The sequence below is a fragment of the Nannobrachium achirus genome, assembly GCF_963921795.1.
Source record: "Nannobrachium achirus genome assembly, chromosome: 13".
Taxonomy (NCBI): domain Eukaryota; kingdom Metazoa; phylum Chordata; class Actinopteri; order Myctophiformes; family Myctophidae; genus Nannobrachium; species Nannobrachium achirus.
In genome coordinates this window covers 61,040,019-61,062,812 of record NC_137833.1, presented here as the reverse complement: position 1 = coordinate 61,062,812, position 22,794 = coordinate 61,040,019, and the positions used below count along the sequence as shown (strand labels likewise).

Below are 22,794 nucleotides of genomic sequence, written 5' to 3'. Positions count from 1 at the left end.
TACTTTATTGTCAGTTCACACTGAAATTGTTGATAAAACAATTGTACTTTATTGTTATGTTCTTGCCGTGGGCAACTACAGATGAAAGAGATTTGACAAAGCATCATTCAAAGTAACTTTATTAACCTTAGTCAGTGAAGAAAAGGAATGCAGTTTTTCTCAGGAATGAATGCAACCCCCCATAAGTGCTTTTACATATCGAATCCATTCTGCCAAATTCAAAACAAATAAAACAAATAATACATTATACAAAAAACTAGCAACTTTGGCTCCACGTCAGTTTAATTTCAGAAACCTTTTCAAGTTGTGTGTAGTCAATACAGACCAAAGTAGAGCAGCCTGTTACAATCACCATTTCCCATAATGTACAAATACAATTCCACTGAAATGTAATGATTGCCTAAAATGGAAATTAAAATGGGATAATAGGCACGCTTGTTGATTATACAAATTGTGCCCACTGGTCAATACAGTGGATCTGAAAGAAGAAATCTGATTTGTTGGAATGCTTTAGTTTGACTTGAGATTTATTTTTCCTCTCCTTCCAGTTCAGAGATCTGACAGCCAGAGCAGAAGTTTTGTCATAGCGTCACTATGAAGGACAGCAGGATGGTACCATGTATGAATAGAGAAACCACCCTCCATCTAAAAGACTGCCCCAGGGGCGTCACACCAAATTCTGGGCCCTGGGTGCAAGGATTCACTCACATTTTGTGCTTCAACTATTGAAAAAATAGAAGATCTACAAGCTCACAGCGCGGCAACAAGCTTGTAGATCTGCTATTTTTGAAAAAGTGTGAACATTTGTGCAGAGTCTGAATATTTCAAATCCTTCTAAGGTTTTTTTTTTTAAACCTATGTCAGTGGTTCTCAAACTGTTTCATGTGAAGGACCCCCACAATGATAAGTATTTGGCCACGGACCCCCATCTCAAAATATTTAGTTCCAGGGACACCCCAGAAGCAAAATCTGCGTTACAAACATTCGCTTAAAAAATACATATATTCAAGAGACTTGCTTTTTTACTCCCTTTGGGATCAACACCAGGGCAGGAATTTCATGGAGGCCAAGGCCGCCGTTGCCCCTCAGTTTGGCCTTGTGTCCCTCCAAAAAATGGCATGCACTGAGGCCACAGTGGCCTCAATGCCCCAGCTGACTGTACCACTTTCCCATCTGTCTCTGTCTTGTCAATTTGTAGACACCAGTGTCTCTTTCTTGTCATGTCTTTTGTTGAGTCACCATTTTTTGGGCAATGGGCTGAGCATGGATCAGATTGTAAATACCATAATATATTTATTTCACAGCAGATAGTCTAAATATTACATTTAAAATCCTTAAAATCCTTAAATCCTTAAACCTTAAATTCAATTAATTCTTTCAATGGACCAAAATGTTGTTTTATTTGATGGCCTTCCTGCCCTGGCATTTGGCCTTTGTGCCGTAAAAAAATGGACAACACCAAAGGCCAAGTGGCCTTGCCCCTAAAATGAAAAAATTCCTGCCCTGATCAACACAGTAAAAAACTAAACAATAGTTGGTAGCAGTCTGTAGCCTACAGCACTTCTGACTTTGCATAATTGCGACCGTAGGTCGCAATTATAGTTTACTATGAAAACGGTCACAGCTTGTCTGTGTGTCTCGCCCTTGACACTGTGGTTCTATGGGTTTTTGTCTGTGGTTCTTTGGGTTTGACGCTCTGGCTTGATGTCCCTTTTATGCCCTTATATGGAGATCGCTGATGTCATCACGAGTCACACTTGCAGATGAATTAAGTCCTTATCCGTTTTATGCCCATATATGGAGATCCCTGTTCCGATGTCATCAATATTAAGCGCATATCTGGGAATGCCCATATTTGGTAATGCCCATATATGGGCATGTTCTGACATCGCATTGTTGACTATCATGCAGGGGTCTGGTGCAACTGGTCCGACATCACTGGCCAGATGGCCAAGAGGCACCCTGAGGCGTCTTACTAGTATATAGTCCATTTTGGAGTACATTTGGCACTATGTGATGTTGTCAGGGCAGTGGGCAGCAGCCAGCCTCTTGATGCTTGACTAACAGTGAGATTCTGGAGAATGTCTTGGAGCAGCTGCTACACTGGTACTTCTTAACGTCTGTGTGCGTCTGAAGGTGAGCTCGCAGGTTGGAGCGGTCGGCGAAGGCGCGGCTGCAGTGCGGACAGGAGAATGGCTTCTCTCCTGGAGAAGAGCAAGCACAGAACGCTGTCAACAATGATAATGACCACCAAAGAACAACACCAACATGCATGTCAGCCTTCACTGCACAGAGCAACAGAGCTAAACCTGAAATGGCTAAGACTTTTACACCAGGGGTCTTCAACGTTTTCAGGCCAAGGACCCCTTAGTCGAGAGAGAGATGAAGCAGGGACCCCCACAACCCATAGATACCATATAGTTTCATTGTTTGATGGCACAATCATCAGTGTATTTTGGATTCATGTCAATTTGTGTTTTCAGATATTTAACCACTTGAACCGTCAATACTTATAAAACGTGACCTTTCACTCTGTACTTAGTCTGCTCTTTTTCCCCTCTACACCAAAGCTCTTTGAAAATAGCCGATCTACCTCACAACACCTCGCACTGCAAGTGTTGGCTAAAGTTCTCAGAATATGGACGCTAGGGTTCAAGTGGTTAATATAAAAAAAGAGAAAAAAAAGCTTCTATCACACAAAGATTGGGAGGACCCCCTGTAGTAACTCTGAGGACCCCCTGTTGAAGACCCTTGCTTTACACAGTAAAGTCCTATCCCTTCATTTTACTGAGTAAAAGTTAAAAGTGTACATTATTGTAGGCTACAATCAATTTAGTTTTTACAGTGTATGACAAATAAGTGACAGATACAGTAAATGCAACGGTAGTGATAATACATTTTGTAAGACCAGATGCAGTACTGTCTCTCTGCAAAGTCCTTAACATTTGTTGTAGAGGATGAACATGTGCTTAATTTTATGTAGGCTAAGAAACATTTGCCATCAGAGTTGACTCCATACAGTAATAGCAAAACTCTCAAGTTCACTCATGTCAACCACCTAACATTATTGATAAATCAACACTGCAAAGCTTGCAAATGTAGTATTAGTTCTGGGAGAGTGGGAGCGGGAATGGAGATAACTGGCCATTGTATGACATGATAACATCAGAAGCGGGTGCAGCCTTAGTACTATACTATAAGTAGCATGTGAAGGGTCTAACTAGGCGTTTTTCATGATTCTGAATCCATTGCAAGCATTTATTTTGCACGAAAAACACTCCTTAGGCTAAAAATGGACCCCACAAAACTGTGAAAAGTGATGATTCATCACTTTGAATCGTGATGATTCATCACTTTTCACCACAAAACTATAGTTTTGTTGGTCCGTTTTTAGCCCAAGGAATGTTTTTCATGCAAAATAAATGCTTGCAATGGATTCAAAATCATGAAAAACCCCTAGTTAGACCCCTAGTCCTTTTTTACCCTGTATAGTAAGTGAATGGGTAGGTGCAAGAAATCATTACCCCGCCTTTCCTACTAGACTAGGTTGGTTGTGTTTAAACCATTTAAACAATTTAAAAAATGTGCATGTGTGTCACTCACCTGTGTGTGTGCGTATATGCCCCTGCAGCAGCCAGGGCCTGGAGAAGGCTTTGCCGCACAGCTTGCAGATGCACGGCAGAGTATGTGTCCTTATATGCATCTTCAGCGCCCCCAGACTGGTGTACTCCTTCTCACAGTACTTGCAGCTGAAATACTTGTGACTCGGCCACTCGCGGTGGAAGCTCCCGTGCTTGGCCAAGCCTGGGCTCATCACGGAGTAGCCTTTATGAAAGTCAAAGCACTCAAACCGGTCGGCGCCGAGGCCACAGCTAGAGGGGTTAGGAGGGAGAAGGGCCAGGAGAGGGAAGGATGGAAGAATAGACGGAGGAATGGAAGAAGGGATGTGAGTCTCTCTGCATCCCCTCTCCTCGGGCGTCCGGTGGTCCTGCGAGGAGAAGAGGCTGTCCATGTTGTGGGTCAAGTGGGATTCCTGTGTCCTGCAGGCGTCTGACAGAGGTTTGGGTGTTCTGGAGCATTCTGAAGATACACTAGTGTAGGGGTCCGTCAGCGTTCCCGAGTAACGCTCCGGCGTTCCCAGGTGGTGCCCCGGGACAGAGCTGTGATGGGGCAGGCCTGACTTAAGGAAAGTGGTGGAACTGGGAGAATGTGGCCGGCGCCGCTCTCTCCTCTGGCCTGCTCTGTCCGTTCGGAGGGGAGGAAGAAGGGATGAAGAGGAGGAGGAGGAAGAAGAAGAGAGACCGAATTGCCATGGAGACTGCAATGCCCTCGAGGGAGGGGGGGAAGTATGGATAATATCATTCCGGAGTGGATATTCTTCATTTGGACCGGCAGGAATCCCTATGAAATAAACACAAACACACAGGGGCGTCACAAGGGGGGTAAAAGTGGGACTGAGTTACTAGGGCCCAAGGTGGAGGAGACTTAATTATTTTTTACTTTAGCTATTGAAAAATAGCAGATAAACAAGCTCACAGTGCGGCACCGAGTGCCACGCTGCGAGCTTGTAGATCTGCTTGTCGTGAAAATGTGTGCAAATCTTTGAATACATGTATTTTTTAAGCGAACATTTGTAACTAAAACTTTGCTTCTGGGGGGGGGGGGGGGGGGGGGGGGTCCCTGGAACTAAATATTTTGAGATGGAGGTCCGTGGCCAAATACATATCATTTTGGGGGTCCTTCACATGAAAACATTTGAACACCACTGACAGAAACATAGGTTTTTCAAAAAACCTTAAATGGATTTGAACCCAGGGCCCAGAATTTGGTGCGACACCACTGCAAACACACGATAGAAAAAAATGTTTTATTACAAATATACTGACTACAGTTTAGATACAAAACGCTTGTAGACAGAAAGACATATTGAATATTCTTGTTTTTTTTTTACTGAAATGCCCCCTCTCCCTCCTCTCTCTCTCTCTTTCTTCTTTCTGTGTGAAACCACTACTTTTCTGATGGTAATCGTGACAGGTTTTCTGTACAGAGGAGCTGTGGCGGGAGGCGGGGGGGGGGGGGGGCATGGAAAAACAAAATCCACAGTCTGAAGGAGGGATTTAGTGGTAAAAAGGGGCCTGGAAGGCTCTTGAGTGGAGCTTAATGGGACCCTTCAGGTCCCTCAAGGACCTGGGGACAATGCCCACTCTTTTGTGGTGTGGATTTTGCACCTGCTAAACACAAACCCCACGTTTTGTTGTGGGCCCGAGCCACAGCATCGTTTCACTCCAAAAAACGCGTTTTCACATTCTTGATTTAATTTCATAAAACACTGTAAACAAGCAGGGAAGAAAAAAACATTGTTTGTGGTGATCTGCACTAGCACTAACTCCTAGTTATGGTCCAAGAAAAGAAAAAGATTAATCTGAACTGATTGTGCTATTATGTTGTTCTGACGAAGCAGGGATAGACAAATATGCTTGTTATGTTATGTTATGTTTTATTTATTTGACATGGACATCACAATCACATTGGACGAACCAGATGCATTGATATAAGTGATTAATTATAGTAGTTTTATTTAGATAATGTATTTACTTAGATATCTCAATTTTTTTTATAAAGAAGGGGTCTTCAACAGGGGGTCCGGGACCCCTAGGGGGTCCTCAGAGTTACTACAGGGGGTCCTCCAAATCTTTGAGTGATAGAAACGTTTTTTTTCTCCTTTTTTATATTAATCACTTGAACCCTAGCGTCCATATTCGGAGAACCCTAACCCTAACCCTAACCCTAACCCAAAAATAGCAGATCTACAAGCTCACAACGCCTCGCGTAGATTGTTTATTTTTGGCAAAGAGCTTTGGTGTAGAGGGGAAAAGAGCAGACTAAGTACAGAGTGAAAGGTCAAGTATTGACAGTTCAAGTGGTCAAATATCTGAAAACACAACTTGACATGAATCCAAAGTACACTGATGATTGCGCTGTCAAACAATGAAACTATGAACAGGTTGTGGGGGTCCCTGCTTCATCTCTCTCTCAACTAAGGGGTCCCTGCTTCATCTCTCTCAACTAAGGGGTCCCTGCTTCATCTCTCTCTCAACTAAGGGGTCCCTGCTTCATCTCTCTCTCAACTAAGGGGTCCCTGCTTCATCTCTCTCTCAACTAAGGGGTCCTTGGCCTGAAAACGTTGAAGACCCCTGAATACAAAGCAATCTGCGAGTACGTTATTCGTCAGATTAAACTCACCTTCTGTGTTGAAGTCCAGCCTGCCATAGTCGGGTTTCTTGGCGCTTTGCGGTTTCTTCACTAGGAAAGAGCGAGGCATCTTGAGGTCATCTAGGAGCAGCGTGGAGTCCTCAGTCAGCCCTGTGGTTCACACACAGACTGCAGGTCACACTGTGTGTTCACATGCAGCGCTCCGGGGGCTACACTGGTTCCTCTTCACTCACAGTGCTGTTGTGACGCTGGTGGTGAGTGGCGGTGCTGCCAGACAACCTGTGAATAAATAGCAGAGGCTTGCAGGGAGCCTGCCGGTCAGACTGTGGCCCTAAGGACAGCCATAGGGCACTTTTTATTGCCTTGAATTGTTACTTAAACCCACTGTTTAAACTAATGACATTATTTGAAGGCCATTTCAAATTTTTTAATCAAAATAAATAATAAATAATAGCTATTCAAAATATACTGCGCTAGGGCTCAAGCACTGTCACAATAAACTTGTTTTTAATGATGAGTTTATTTTTTTTATTTTTTATTTTTTTATGAATTAAGGAGTGCTTCAGGAATAACTACATGGCATGCCCTTTAGGGCAGTGGTTCTCAACCTATGGTCGGGACCCCACAGGGGGGTCCCCAAATTATTTTGGGGGGTCCCCAGATGATAAACTTAATGTGCAACGTTGTTTTCTCACTCAACAGTAAACAAACCAACATCAAGTTTAAGAGAGGGTATCTGCACATTTCTAAAGTGACAATTTAAGGACTTTTTAATACGTCTAATATGACAAATTAAACATTGGTCAAATTGTAAAAAAATTGAGGCAGAAATTGTGAAAATAGCCGATCTACATGCTCACACAACGCCTCGCAATGCGCATGAGCATGTAGATCTGCTATTTTCACAATAGAACCGTGTTATGCTAAATGTAATGCCTCAACTCTTAGTGCTCGTAGGGTGGAGGGTCCCCAGTTAAAATATGAATATTTGGGGGGTCGCGGCCTGAAAATGTTGAGAACCACTGATCTATGATAACATTAGATGTGTAGAAGGGAGTGCTTCCTTCCAGATTTGCATCAAGGATAAATCTGTTTGGCCTATGCTGACATCAGAGGGTCAGGTGCAAGTGTGTGTGTGTTTGTGTGTGTGTGTGCGTGCGTGCGTGCGTGCGTGCGTGTGTGAGAGAGAGACAGAGAGACGGGCGGGCGGGCGGGGGGGGGGGGGGGGGGGGGGGCGTGACCTGTATGTCAATCAGCATACCCCAACAAAACAGGTGTATGAATGGCGGTGCACTGAGACTGGGCCACTTGGCATTCAACACACAGAATAGAGCGGTTTCCACTACACAGACCCGCGGGGGGCTTCCACTAGACATACTTTTCCCAGTACAAAACAAAAGCAAGCCCAAGGCTTTTCCACGACCGAGTCCATACAACACTGGTGAAAAGCTTCTTCCTTTAACCTATACGCCACCTGGGCTAAATGTGTCAAGCTATAAGGATTACAAAATGTGTTTCATTTCCATACAGTGGTTGTTTTTGACAGCAAATCCTGATTTAGTTTTAGTCTTTTGAATAAAATGTCATTTAGTTTTAGTCATAATTTAGTCACCTGAAAAGTTTTACTTTTAGTCTAATTTTAGTCGACTAAATATCATAAGATTTTAGGCGACTAAATCTACAGTTGATTTAGTCGACTGAAATGTATTTTGGCAGGCCTTGATGGCATCGTAATGACTGATTTTAATCTTGGTTTGCGTGCTGAAAATAGCCGATCTACAAGCTCACAACGCAAGCTTGTAGATCGGCTATTTTAAGCGCGCAACACCTGAGAGCAAGCAAACATAAAATGACTCTTCTCCACTAGTCCGTTTTAGTCTAGTTTTTATTTTGTTGACGAAATTGTCAATGTATTTAGTCTTAGTTTGATTAACTTAATGTGAAACATTGTTTTCTCACTCAACAGTAAACAAACCAACATAAAGTTTAAGTGTATAGAGGGTATTGCACATTTCTAAAGTGACAATTTAAGGACTTTTAATATCTAAAATGACAAATTGAACATTGGCCAAATTGTCAAATATTAGAGGCTGAAATTGTGAAAATAGCAGATCTACATGCTCACAACGCCTCTTGTGTAGATCTGCTATTTTCACAATAGAACCGTGTTATACTAAATGTAATGCCTCAACTCTTAGTGCTCGTCAGGGGGGGGGGGTCCCCAGTTAAAATATGATTATTTTGGGGGTCGTGGCCTGAAAAGGTTGAGAACCACTCGTATAATACACCCCGGGCCTGGGTCCTATCAAGGCCTGCAACCTTTACAGACGTTCACGTGACCGAGGCCCTGAAGGCTGTACACATAAAAAAAAAGAAAGAAAAAAAAGACACAGCTCACGTATTGGGAGAGCGTCAGGAGTCACCAGAATAAAAGAACGGGTGTTTTCAATGAATCCAATCCATCATGGTTAAAAATGGAGTTTGAAGTTACAATGGGTTTGTATGGGAAGGGGGCGTGTCTGATCAAATGAATATTACATATCTAAATACTGAATCAACTTCAAATCTATCCAGGGTGTTTTTTTTAAGTGAAAATATCCCTTGAAGTCAAATGCATCAACAAAAAACATTTGAATACTCACTGGCAAATAGTTGAGTAACTTTCCCTTTGGCGTTAAAATCTACAATAAAAAGACAAAGAAGCTTCTACATATTAAGTAAATATATTAAATCTCTTGCACAAAAAAAATAAGTTCCATGGCGTTTTGTAATGATAGTGTAGTGTGAGATAATTGCTAGAAGTGCACGTCGCTGACTCAACTATTAATTACTACCAGCAAGAACAACTTATCTTCTTCAGCCTAAATGGTAAAGACCTCAAGTTTGGACCTTTGCTTTGTTAAGTTCCCATGGCTCCCTCTAGTGCATACATGGGCAACTGGCGGCCTGGGGGCCACATGCGGGGTGCCATGGTGGCATTGGTCCGACGTTTCATTGTTCCCATTAGTCCCAATCTGGTGAATGTTGACCTGGTGAAAATACTATGCCTATGCCTAAACCTAACCTCAGTAAAACTATGCCTAAGCCTAAAACCTAACCCTAACCAAATTAGGACTAATGAGATGTAGGACTTACGGGCAGTCCCCACATGCGGCCCCCACCTTCACTTAAAAACGTGCAAACATTTAATTACTTCAGTAGTAGTTCTATTCTATTAGTAGAATGAGTAGTATAGTAGTATTACAATGTTAGTCTTTTTATGTCCAATGTTTTTTTGTATTTAGGTTCATAAAGCTGACATAAAGTCTAACTAAATGCATTTGAAATGTCAGGATTCGAATCCAAAAACAACAAAACAAAACAAAAACAACAAAAAGCTCAAATGTGTCGCAGCGAGACGCGTTTTGAGCTTGTAGATCTGCTATTTTTGCTACTTTTACTGGAGACGAGGTTTTTGCTCGACAGTAACAATATGCAATGTGGCCCACTGGAGTGAGTGTGGAAATATAGTGGCCCTCAACATCATCAAAGGTGCCCACCCCTGTTCTAGTGGATCAATAACTGCAATTACAGAAAAACAAAAACAAAAAAAAAAACACTCCAAAGTAGCCCTTTTCACAGCCAGCCCACTCAGCAAATTTCTCAGCAACTTCCTGGTGCTGACGTCAGTTTAGACGGGGAAACTATAACAGAAATAGCTGTACTTAAAAGCCAACAAATCACTATTTCAAACGGTAAAGTAAATTATAATGCTTTGTGCTTTTTACTATCTTGTGTTCTTGATCATGCTAGCCGTATTTTATACTTTACTATTCGGAAATTGCATTAAATTTGCGATTTCTGTTTTAGCAGGGTTATACCCTTCAAAACGTGACTTCAGCACCAGGGGGATGCTGAGTGGGCGGGCCGTGAATAGGGCTAAGTGCTGCTTAAATTGATAATGACAGTATTCGTAATTGAACCCTGTAAAACTAATTGGACTGTATTGCGGAGGACATACTACGAAGTAATAACAAAGCATAATGTAGTATGGATAAACCGTGCATTTAATAAAATAAAACAAAGACATCACACGTTCACCATTGTATTAAAAAAGATAACTATATAAAATCTAAAAACAATAAAGGCAGATAACGCTTCTTCTGAAGCCACAGCAAATAGGTCTCTGCTTTTACAAAAAAATGAAAACAAAACAAACTTAAAGCTGCTATCCGTAACTTTTCGAACCAGGTCTGGCATTTCTACTCGTGAGCCAAGACAGAAAGACAGTTTTGCTTTGAGGTTGCCAGTACCCCTCGTCAACCACTAGGTGTCCTACCCCAACCACAGTGTCTAAAAATCTCAATAGCAGGGAGATCGCCTCCAAACACCCCAGTTGTGATAATTATTATGACTTACTCAAATTGGCCAAAATAATGTTTTATTCACTAAAAAAAAAGTTGGATTGCAGCTTTAACAAGATACTTATCAAACATTTTAAAAAGCATTTATTGATAGATATGTTTGTGACCATAGTTATGCTCAGGTTGATTTAGTGTCAGTTCAGTTCATAATTAATTACATCTATCACGTCTATCTCATGCCTCAAGAAGAACATAACATTTTATACAAAAACAATGGGAAACTGAAGTAGTGGTACAAAATAACGATTGTCATGTTTTTGCACAGCATGGGTCGTTTGGTCTGGTAAACATGTACCTTAGTAGTGCTCTATCCTCATGTAACGAGGCAGTATAGGTGTTCTGTACAGTATATTTATGTTTTAAACCAGCACAGGTGTGCACATACATCTCCCACCCAGGTCAAGTCTCCCCCTTAAAGGGGAACTCCGCCCTAAATCACTTCTAGGCCCATTTTCCTCCTTATATTGATCCAAATGAGGTCCATTAGGCAGAAATGCCACTCGACTCTCACTCCACTCTATGCTATGAGAGCTGCTGGGTTCTGCTGGGGAAACTGGACAACAGGGGCATTTGTGCCTAATGGACCCCATGGACAGTCTTTTTTGGATTAATATAAGTAGGAAAATGAGCCTAGAAGTGATTTAGGGCAGAGTTGTCCTTTAAAGGGGAACTTGAACGATATTAAACCTGAATCCTATTGTTCTAATGGGAGGAATTCGGTCATAGAATGCATAATGTATTTTGACATGTCTTCACAACAGAACAATAGGATTCAGGTTCAAACTAAACAAAAAGGATTCACCCACAGAAGAAGTAAGTCGCAATAGTAGAACAAACAACATTTCGTCGCAGTCGGGCAGAAACCTCGCATCTCAAAGTTTCAAATATACTGTATGTTCTTCTGGTAAATTAAAGCCCTGCTTCATCATAGAAAAGCGTTGCACAAAACTAGTGAAAATAGCCGATCTACAAGCACACAACGCCTCGCACCGCGAGGCGTTGTGTGCTTGTAGATCGGCTAGTTTCACTATTTTCGATCATTTTTAAAATGATAAATACAAAACAAACGGTTTTGGACATACAAGGTTTCCACCTGACGACGACGATTTAGTCTTCAGCACGGGGATCAAACATGGATCAGATTCCAGAATGACAGACTGAAGACAGACAGAACTTATTCATTCGACGCCAACAAGTCCGATAAGACGGGCAAGCAACGAAAAAAAGAAAATCCACAGAAAAGTCCTGAGCTTTAGTTCAACACAAGAGCGTAAAAATAGACACTTGGGGTAAAACTAAAAAAAGAAAACTGGCACTCAGGAATTTGCTGTACACCACTGCCCTTGTGCTCGTTTGGCGAAAGGCTAGTAAATCCAGTGCTCCATTCTCGTTCATCCGAGCCATCAATCCATCTGTCTTTTGAACAATCTCTGGTTTTTCTCTCTTCTTAGCCTGGGAGCCACAGGCCCAACGTTTGAGAGGACCTGTGATGTCATAACATACTTTTTATTTTAGTTTTTTCTATTAATTTGGTCAATAAGGTACACAGAATGAGAGGCCTGCTCTGCCGGAAACATTGCAGAGAAGAAAGTCCCATCGACGTCACTATACAGGAAAGTAATACAAAAATAAATGTGCTTTAAGTAGCATGTGAGGGGTCAGACTAGGGGTTCTTCATGATTCTGAATCCATTGCAAGCATTTGTTTCGCATGAAAAAACATTCCTTAGGCTAGATTTCAGCCCCACAAAATGGTGTAAAGTGATGAGTCATCAAAAAAATCACAGTTTTGAGAGGCCAAAATCTAGCCCAAGGAATGTTTTCCATGCAAAACAAATGCTTGTAATCCATTCAGAATCATGAAGAACCCTAGTTTGACCGCTCACATGCTACTTGAAGTAGATTTATTCTTTCCCTGTACAGTGAAGTCGATTGAGTGAATATACAAATGGCCATAACCTTTTTTTCGCAATGTTTTCCGGCAGAGCAGGCCTCTCATTCTGTGTACCTTAATGACCAAATGAATAGGAAAAAAAACTAAAATAAAAAGTATGTCATGATGTGACAGGTAAAAACCCTATTCTTGGAGCTTTTGGGCCTGTGCCTGGCTCCCCGACCATCTTCCTTTATTACAGCATGTCGTCGTCGTCTCCTCCGCCGTACATGTCAGCCAGCTTCTTGAAGCGCGGCCCCCACTCGCTGAAGCAGTCGTAGTCCTGGTCTCCACTGCTGTCCGAGTTCAGGGAGGAGAGAGAGCCCGCGTCGGAGCCGCCGCCTTCGTAGTCGAACACCAGCAGGGAGTCGTAGGGAGGGGCGGTGGGGTCGTTGTCCGCTGCCTTCAGGTTCTGGAGAGGAGAGACCGCAGAGGAGTTTAGGGAAGGTAGGGGTGGGCGATATGGTGATAAATATCGGTGAGACGATACAATGTCTCCACGATATGCCTTTTCAGAGGTATCGTATACATTGTGATACAATTGAGGGAGCCTTGTAAAAAATCCTGTTTAATCGTTAATACAGAGATTCATTGCAGAATTCAATTTAAACCTGCATTTTGGTCTAAATCAGTAGTTCTCAAAATGTAAAATGTAAAATGTCAAGGTCTCCACTTAACTCTGAGAGTATACGAATGAAACCAAATGGACCCGTAAGGGTCCATTTGGTTTCATTTGTATACTGTCAGAGTTACATATTTGTAAAGTTCAAATTAGACCTCGCAAAAGGAACCCAGTCTAGTTTTTGTCAACTAGAAAAATATCTATAAAAACCAACTTGAAAAAAGAATTGTGATAAAATCGTGTATCGTGATACAGCTTGGGAAAATATTGTGATATTGTATTTTTTCCATATCGCCCACCCCTAGTTTAGGGCTGCAACTAATGATGGTTTTCTTGCAGATGATTCCATCGATTAATCAAGAAGCGCATGTAGATTTTTTATACACCACCTACTTTTTTTTTTAAATAACTTCTTATTTGGGCACGTCATTTTGACTTTAACACAGTGGTGTAAAGTAACTAAGTACATTTACTTAAGTACTGTACTTATGTACAGTTTTGAGGTATTTGTAAAACCCTGAACAGATTGTAATTTGCTTCATTCAATATTTAGATATTTGATGTAAATGTTATCAGGCCCTCCTCCTCCAGGGCTTCTCCCCATACACACCCATTGTAACTTCAAACTCCATTTTAACAATGATAGATTCATTAAAAACGCCTATTATTTTTTCTGGTGACTCATAATACGATCCTAATGCGTGAGCAGCCAGTGTTTTTTCAATAACTGTTCCAATTCTTTTTTTAATAATGTTTGGGGAAAATGGAAAAAATGTTCACGTATTAGGATGGTAATATGAGTTACCAGAAAGTATCGCTTGTAGATCTGCTATTTTTGAAAAAGCGTGAAAATTTGAATTTTGACCCGATTCTACAAGTGTCTTTGAGAAACCTATGTTTCTACCGTAGGTCAGCAATCTGGCCAACCATTGTCAAAGAAAAGGTCCTTTTCACTTAGTTATACCATGTAACTTTTTTTAAAAACAAATCTTAAAATTGTCCTAACTGTTAAATCGCTAAAGTTTTAGAACACCCACTCCGTTATTTTCAGCTTCAAAAGCCTTCTCTTTATATGTTTTCTATGAGCCGTGAGGGGGGGAGAATTTCGCGGCAAAATGACGTCATCATACACTACCGGCCAATCACAGCGAGGGTTATACACTGCCGGCCAATCACAGCGCATCTTGAAGTGGGGTCGCTAGGGCGGCCATATTTGTAGTCTCCCGTGTGTCTCTATACTCGGGTGAACGGTGAAGCATGGGTGAAGGAGTCTGTTTCTCCGGAATGCCTGAACGCACAGGAACCAGGGACCCCTCTAAAGATAGATCTCGGCGAGGTGGAGGCAGACGCGGGGGTGTCCGCGGCGAAAAACGGCCAAAAGACGCGGACGCGACCAAGGTTTGCTATAGAGCTACTGACCACTAGTTGAGCAACTTACACAGTATAGCTTTAAATGGAGCTCAGTTAGTCTGTTCTTGAGGGACTACTATGTCAGTGGTGCTCAAACTTTTTCATGTGAAGGACCCACAAAATGTTATGTATTTGGCCACGGACCCCCATCTTAAAATATTTAGTTCCAGGGACCACCCAGAAGCAAAATTTTAGTTACAAACGTTCGCTTTAAAAATACACATTCAAATATTTGCAAAAATGTTCACGACTTTTTCCAAAAAATAGCAGATCTACAAGCTCGCAGCGCGGCAGCGAGCTTGTATATCTGCTATTTTTCAATAGCTAAAGTATAAAATAATTAAGGCCCCTCCACCTTGGGCCCTAGTAACTCAGTCCCACTCCCCCCCCCCCCCCCCCCCTGTAACGCCCCTGTCCACTCACGTCGTCAATGAAGTTGCCGATGTCCTGGGGGTTGGCGGGGCGGGGGCGGTACGTGGGGCGGGCCATGAAGCCTTCAGCATAGGTCGGCATCACGTCATTGCGGAACACTTCGGGGCGGTTGTCAAGACCCCGATGGAGCACACTCAGGTCAAAGTCCTGTAGGAAGAGAGAAGGTCAATGTCAGAGTAGGGATGGGACGATAATCGATATTATCGTTTATCGTGATAAAAAAAAACACTCACGATAATCGTATCGTGGAGATTTAATGTATCGCAATATCGTCCTCCGTCATGCACTGGGATCAATTCACCTTTTACTTGCCCAGCTGCATATCCTGTACAGCTTACGCCGGGAACACTATTTAGTGTATTACAGTACATTACAGTACAGTACAGTATGTAGCAACATGTTTGTTTTTCTAGGCTAATTTTTGAATAATATTGTTTTTCAGAAAACTTAGGTCAGGCCTAAATGGGTTAAACCCTCTATTGGTAAAAGGTACTTATAATATACGTACTTGATGCAGTCATTTTTTCACTCTATCAAATGTCTTTGCCAAAAATAGCCGATCTACAAGCTCACAACGCGTCACGTTGTGACGCGTTGTGAGCTTGCAGATCTGCTATTTTTTTTTTTACCCGCTTTAATGTTTTGTTTTGCCAAAAATGCCAGCTCTCCCTGCTTCTCAAGGAATAATATCACTCAAGTAGGAGGGATAAGGCAGGCAACAAACCCTTCAACCATACAGAAAACAAGTTTTCAGGTCCCACTTTGAATGGTTTGCATATTCTACTAAAACTACACTGCTCAAAGAAATGAAGGGAACAAAATGTTCCCTTAATTCTTTGAGATTTCTTTGAGCAGTACTACAGTATACTATACTAAAATAAATTCAAATAAATTAAGGGAACATTTTGTTCCCTTCATTTCTTTGAGCAGTATATTTAAATTCTAATTGGTGCTTAAACTTTAATTAATGTTAACTTTAAATCTCAGAAGAACACAAGCATTGCACCTGAATGGTCTACACTACAGGGACATGCAGAGAATGAATTTCTAAAAGGGCCATGTAGTGAAAGTGTTGAAAATAGCAGACCTCCAAGCTCACAATGCGTTGCAGCACGACGCTTTGAGAGCTTGGAGGTTGGCTATTTTTGGTACTTAACACATCTGGTGCCAACCCCGAGTTTCCCGAGTTTGAAAAGGTACTACCGCTGTGCCAACCCCGAGTTTCCCGAGTTTGGGCCATTTTGAAAAAAATATATATATATTTTTTTTTTTTCAAAATTATTTTTTTCCAAAAACAATTTTGGACCTCCAGAAATGTATTAGGCATGATCGCGATCGCGAAATTGCATGTTTAACCCCCATACCAACCCATTCGTTCAAACATGGCAGCCATGTTTGTTTACATCTGAAGAAAACATAATGGCTGATAAATCATGAATGCCTTAACGGAATTCCAAGCGGATTTTTTTGTTTGAAAGCTGTGAACAGTGTGCACACACACGTGGTGCATCAGCTAGGCATGGGCGTGCACTTTTTACACAATTGCGCAATTACATGGAAGTCTATGGTAACCATGGCAACGCGGGACATTGAAGAGAAAAAATCATAGCAACATAAGTGTTAATAACACACTAACTAAGCATACTGGAGATATGGTGTGGATTTCTGGACAGAGGGCAATTCTTTCAGCATAAGATGCTGCATTCAAGTTCAGGAGAGTTTGGACAAGGCAATTCTCGTGAAGGCTGCCTTCAGGTATGGCATGGAAAGAGGAGCATTTGCATTTCTGTCACCATAGTAAAACTGCATTCAAGCAGTGGTTCTCAACCTTTTAAGGCCGCGCAAATAATAACCCCCAAATAATCCTATTTTAACTGGGGACCCTCCACCCTGACGAGCATTAGAGTTGAGGCATTACATTTTGTAGAACACGGTTCTATTGTGAAAATAGCAGTACTGTAGATCGGCTATGTTCACAATTTCTGCCTCCAATATTTGACAATTTGGCCAATGTTTAATTTGTCGTTTTAGAGGTATTAAAAAGTCCTTAAATTGTCACCTTAGAAATGTGCAGATACTTTACTGTCGAGAGAGAAAACAACGTTTCACATTAAGTTAATCATCTGGGGACCCCCCAAAATAATTTGGGGACCCCCTTAGGGGTCCCGACCCACAGGTTGAGAACCACTGGTCTAGAGAGGGCACTTCTTACAGACGGATAAAAGGGCAGGGGCTCAAGCCCCCTTTGATGCCTATGTGTGCGCGTGCCTACCGGTCTACATAATGGCTTCATACAAGTGTTCCTGTGACAGCCCATGCTTCACACTGATATAAAGAGCTAGATGCCTCGTTCTCCTCTGCAGTTCATTGGAGCGATGTGCAAAAATTCTAGTCCGGACTTCCTGAAAAAACTAAGGGAACGCTGTCAGTCAAAGTGACTACTGGCCAATCACAGCGTGTCTTTTCCGTGACTTATCCAAGGACCACAATTCAATTCAACAGAGCCAGTTCCGATGTTGCGCTGCTCAGCTGTTCTTACAGGCTGCATACGTAAAGACCAGCCCCCACCTGCCTCTGATTGGCTTACCGACTTCCGTATGTGTGACGCACGCGGAAGCAATGAACAGGGAAGCGACGAAGATTCCCTTAGTTGCTCAATGCATACGCCCCCTAGCCAAAGGAGGCGTCTACCTTTCTATGTCTATGATGCTTCATGCATGAGTAAATGTACCTGATCGTCCTCTCCTCCTCCCTCTTCATCATAATAGTAGATGTTGTCTCTGACGTCGTCTTCTTGAAGCAGAGGCTCCTTCTTCTCTCCTCCTCTCCGTCTCAGGAACATCAGCAGCAGCAGCACCAGCACTGGAGACACGAGGTGGATACAACAGAATAGTAGAACTGAATATTTACAGCGATATGTCCAAATCTTTTTTTTTTTTTACGATTTGTAAGTGAGATCTGTTTTTTCATGTCAATGAAACCATTTAGGCCTAAAAATTATTGAATGCTTTGACTACTGAAAAATAGCAGATATACAAGCTCACAGCTGCGAGCTTTCAGATCTGCCATTTTTTAAAAATCATTAAGATCTGTGCAAATCTTTGAGTATATGTATTTTTTTAAAGCGAACATTTGTAACTCAAATATTTGCTTCTGGGGGGGTCCCCTGATACAATATTTTGAGATGGGGGTCCATGGCCAAATACATATCATTTTGGGGGTCCTTCACATGAAAAAGTTTGAGAACCTCTGACATAGTAGTCTCTCAAGAACAGACCAACTGAGCTCCAGTTAAGTGAAAAGGACCTTTTCTTTGACGATGGCTTGGCCAGATTGCTGACATAGAAACATAGTTTTTTCAATAGTCGGGGGCGTTAGGGAGATGACATGGTAATTTAGTGCTAATTAGTGGCCATGGACCCCCATCTCAAAATATTTAGTTCCAGGGACCAACCAGAAGCAAAAGTTGAGTTACAAACGTTCGCTTTGAAAATACATAGTCAAAGATTTGCACACATTTTCACGACTTTTTCAAAAATAGCAGATCTACAAGCGTGAGCTTGTATATCTGCTATTTTTCACTGGTTAAAGCAGTCAATAATTCTAGGCCTATTGCCAAGCACCAGGCAGCCATGCTTACGTAGCAGCACTAGGATGGCTCCCAGGATGCCCAGGATGACGGGCAGGCCCATGCCGGCCGCTTTGGTCAGCAGCTTGCACTCCACGTCGACGCCCTTGCAGTCGCACACTGTGGCCTGCAGGGTGCTGTCCTGCTTCTTGCCCTCTGTGTCTGCGACCGACAGCACCACGCTGTATTCTCCCGGGGGAAGCTCCTGGACTAGAGTGAGGATGATGCCCGTCTCTGGAGGAGAGAGAAGGGAAGAGGAGGCCACTCACTTATTAGATACGTCTTTTACATACAGTAAAAATGGGTGCAATTTTCAGCAAGTTGAATTGAAACAAACGACTGAAAACTGTTTTGTGGGGGTTTAACTTCACTTAAAAGCACAAAAAGGTAACGACACCGAGACTGAAGACGGAGGACTTAAAAGGCCCAGTTCACCTCTGGGACAACCCGATCTTATTTTATTTTTGTTTGGGACACGATCAACACAATCCTGAGTTATTTTGCATCATATGATGCATCATGCTCCATCATATAATGCAAAATGCATCAATGCTGAAATACTAACATATCTCAAAACACAGATTGAACACAAAAAGTAACTGTTGATCTTGTCCCAAACAACAATAAAATAAGATCTGGTTGTCCCAGAGGTGAACTGGGCCTTTAAAGGTGGTTTGATATTTTGTTAAAAAGTGAAATAATCATTGGTATAGTAGTCTCCCCATCTCTCCAGCTCTTTAGAACAGAAAATAAATGTTCAGGTTGCGATAACAATTGTATGAACTCAGACGAGAACCCCCCAAAGATTATTTATCAGCCATTTGTTTTAACAAATACAAGTTTGTTATAGTGTTCCAAGTTTGTCTTGTCATTTTTGTTTCACCACATTTAACTTCACTTCATTCCATATCCTGTTTATTTAAGATCTACAAAACAAGCTGGTGAGACAGAGAGGTGCCGTTACTTAAACACATTTTGATGTATTTGATGTATTTGTTATAAATGAATAGCATTTAGACCACCTTTTTCAAGCACATTAGCAAAAGCCAGGTAGCCTCTTTCAATCAAAATGCACATTACCAAAACACACTTAGAGAATACATACTGGTGTCATTCATCTTAGCAGTCCAGTTCAGTCTGGACGGTCCATTCAGCTCAACAGTGAACGGTGCTGCATGACCCGCTCCATCTTTGTCCGTCACCGACAGCATTTGGGGAGCAGACTCTTTGTTGCACACCTGATGAAACACACAGTTAGTTAGTTAGTAGTAGTAGTAGTTAGGGTTGCAACGGTACTCGGTGTTACCGGTGAGCGAGCACAAAACGGAGTACTTTACTTGCACACCGATAACACCGTTTAAATAAAAAGAAAACGCATCCGCTGCTCTGCTCTGCCCCTGAGGAGCGCAGTAGAGATGTGACGTTCGCCAACGATTCCGCTCTTTTAAATGAACGATGGGATTCGGTTCTCAATCGCGGGAGGCTGGGAGCTGTTCCTTTGTGTGGGAGTGTCGAGAACAGATCCAGAATCAACGGATCGTCCACGGGGCGGGCGGGCTGTGCCTCGCCCCGTGGACGATCAGACTGCATGATGTCTCGTCCCCACTCGCAGGGCACGTTCCAGGAGACTAGTTGTGGCTTTATAATGTCACAGCGCGCAGTAGGCAGAAAAACAACGATTAGCCAAACAAGAAAACGCAGGGCTGTTGTAAAACTAACAGTGTTGTTGCTTTTTTACAAAGGTGATTTTTTTTTTTTTCTAAATTTTTTATCCCACAATTTTGTAACCCATTTTCTTCACCCAGTGCTAATTGCCTATGTAATCCTGGGCTCTGCTCTCCCTCTGCCGCGCCTGGGGAGACAACGGACTGACCTCATGCTTCCTTCTATGCATGAGGAGTTCAAGTTGCTTCTTTTCACCTGACAGTGGAGATTTCCCCGGTTTGGACGTAGCGCGTGGAAGGAACACGTTATTCCAACCAGTTCCTTTCCCCTCCATCAGGCGCCACGGCTGGCCAGGGGGAGGCATTATTGAGACCAGGATTACGTGCAAAGGTGAATTTTTAATATGGTCAGATGGTTGTTGTTGTTGTAGCTTGAGGTAGCATTGGCTGCTACTGAGTGCTCACAAGACGACAAGACACGCAAATTAAATGGTGGTTGAAACGGTGTTACCGATAACCGCGGTGTTGACACGGACGATATTTTCGGTGTTAAACATCTCGTTGAAACCCTAGTAGTAGTTAGTTTTTGATTAGTCTCACTGCATACCACTGGTTACCGAACACTGGGTTAGGGCTGTCGCGATTATGACATTTTACATGACGATAAAATTGTCACTCAAATAATTGCGATTAGACGATTATTATGTAATAATTGTGACAGCCCTAATAGTCTCACTGTATACCACTGGTTCCTGAATACAGTAAAGGAAATAAAAATTGAATATTCCATAAATTATTAAACAAATGTTTAAGTTAGTGAAAATAAAATAGACAATCTACAAGCTCACAATGTGGCGCGAAGGGACGCATTTTGAACTTGTAAATCTGCTTTTTTCACTAGTTTGGGTCGAGGGCAAACGTCACATTTCTTTTTTGGGTCTCGAGGCTAAACGGTTTGGGAACTAATTAAAAGTGAAGATCAATCAGTCGATTCAATCAGATCACGTCAAGCATGGCAACCTCAACAAGAGTCTTGGAACATTTTCATCAAGGGTGATGCTGAATGAGGAGGTCTTTCTCCGTCTCTCAGGCGATAGACAATGGGATGGGTAACGTAACGTAATTCTACACAACAGCATGTTTCAGACTCACCCTGAAGAAACGTTCATCGATGGCGGGGTAGTTGTCATTGACATCTTGTAGCTGAATGATCAGGGTGCCTGTTCCTGTGGCTGGGATATCATCTGGAACGAACACACACACACACACACACACACACACACACACACACACACACACACGTTAACAATCACTGACACTAGCCGTAACTCCACACTAGGGCATTCACCAAATATTCGAATATCAAAGTCACTATTCGACGTAATCAAAGTCACTATTCGACGTTGTTCACAGAAGTCGAATATTCGCTTTTTTATTATTATTTTTTTTATAGTTTTCTCTTTAAAAAAGATATAGTTTATAAAGCTTGGCTAGATAAGAAGTCATAAGAATGAGTTGCCAATGCCCCTGGTGGATGAATTTGTTAATGCTCTACACCAGGGGTTCTCAAACCTTTTTAGGCCATTACCCCCAAAATAAACATATTTGAACTGGGGACCCCAACCCTGACAAGCACTTGGAACTGTAGGCATTACATTTAATGTGACTCGGTTCCGCAGATAAATATTGTGAAAATAGCAGATCTACATGCTCACAACGTGAGCATGTAGATCGGCTATTTTCACAATGTTCGCCTCTTGCGTACTTAATATTTGACAGTTTCGCAAGTCCTGTCGAATATTCGACTATTCGAATACTTTGAGGTTGAATAATTCGAATACTAAAAATCACTATTCGTGAATGCCCTACTCCACGATTCAGTAGTCCAATTGTGCAATATGCTGATAATCAAAACCCTTTTTAATGTGTACAAAGCTCTTGTTAACGCCTACCATTTTACTAACAAGACCTGCGTATGCAAAACCTAACATCGTCATATGTTTTAATAAGATCTGTGTATGTAAAACCTTAGGTCATCATGTTCAAATGAGATGTGTGTATGTCAAGGCATCTTTATTTATATAGCACAATAAAAACAACAGCAGTAGACCCCAAAGTGCTTTCCAATCACTTACGATCATCATAGGCACCGATCAGAGCTGTGTATTTGTCGCCTGTGACGAAACTGGACTCCCTGTCCATCTCAGACTTCACTGTGATCAGACCTGACTGTTTGTTTACAGTCAGCCAGCCAGCCCGGTCCTGCAGTATCCTATACCTGTACACACAAACACACACACATGTACTTTTACATACAGGGTTCCCACACATTTTTACCAATTCATTTCCAAAACTTTTCCAGAATAATTAACCCAATTTCCTGGACTATATAACCATAATTCAGCTCGATAACAAGTTGCTTACTCCTATGCGCAATGCCCAAAGACAAGTAGTGTATGCCAGTGGTTCTCAACCTTTTCAGGCTGTGAC

At 42.1% G+C, this 22,794-nt stretch overlaps 2 protein-coding genes across 2 annotated transcripts in view; both read right to left on the bottom strand.

Moving 5' to 3' along the window:
- Positions 1 to 2,022: 2,022 nt before the first annotated feature.
- On the bottom strand, positions 2,023 to 6,322 carry snai3 (snail family zinc finger 3; the record flags this gene model as incomplete). The annotated part of the gene is made up of 3 exons (XM_080740888.1): positions 2,023 to 2,204; positions 3,604 to 4,401; positions 6,244 to 6,322. 3 exons carry the CDS (start codon positions 6,320 to 6,322, stop codon positions 2,023 to 2,025), a joined length of 1,059 nt encoding a protein of 352 aa, XP_080597014.1.
- A 5,314-nt stretch (positions 6,323 to 11,636) lies between these two features.
- The window catches only part of cdh31 (cadherin 31), a 36,468-nt gene continuing 25,310 nt past the window's right edge, over positions 11,637 to 22,794 (bottom strand). Inside the window, exons 12-18 of the mRNA XM_080740485.1 lie at positions 22,440 to 22,582; positions 21,457 to 21,548; positions 19,746 to 19,878; positions 18,653 to 18,874; positions 17,744 to 17,874; positions 15,004 to 15,159; positions 11,637 to 12,960 (exon numbers count right to left, since the gene is read on the bottom strand). Of these exons, the coding sequence (XP_080596611.1) occupies positions 12,745 to 12,960; positions 15,004 to 15,159; positions 17,744 to 17,874; positions 18,653 to 18,874; positions 19,746 to 19,878; positions 21,457 to 21,548; positions 22,440 to 22,582 (1,093 nt within the window). The 3' untranslated portion in view covers positions 11,637 to 12,744. The remainder of the gene's footprint in view (positions 12,961 to 15,003; positions 15,160 to 17,743; positions 17,875 to 18,652; positions 18,875 to 19,745; positions 19,879 to 21,456; positions 21,549 to 22,439; positions 22,583 to 22,794) is intronic.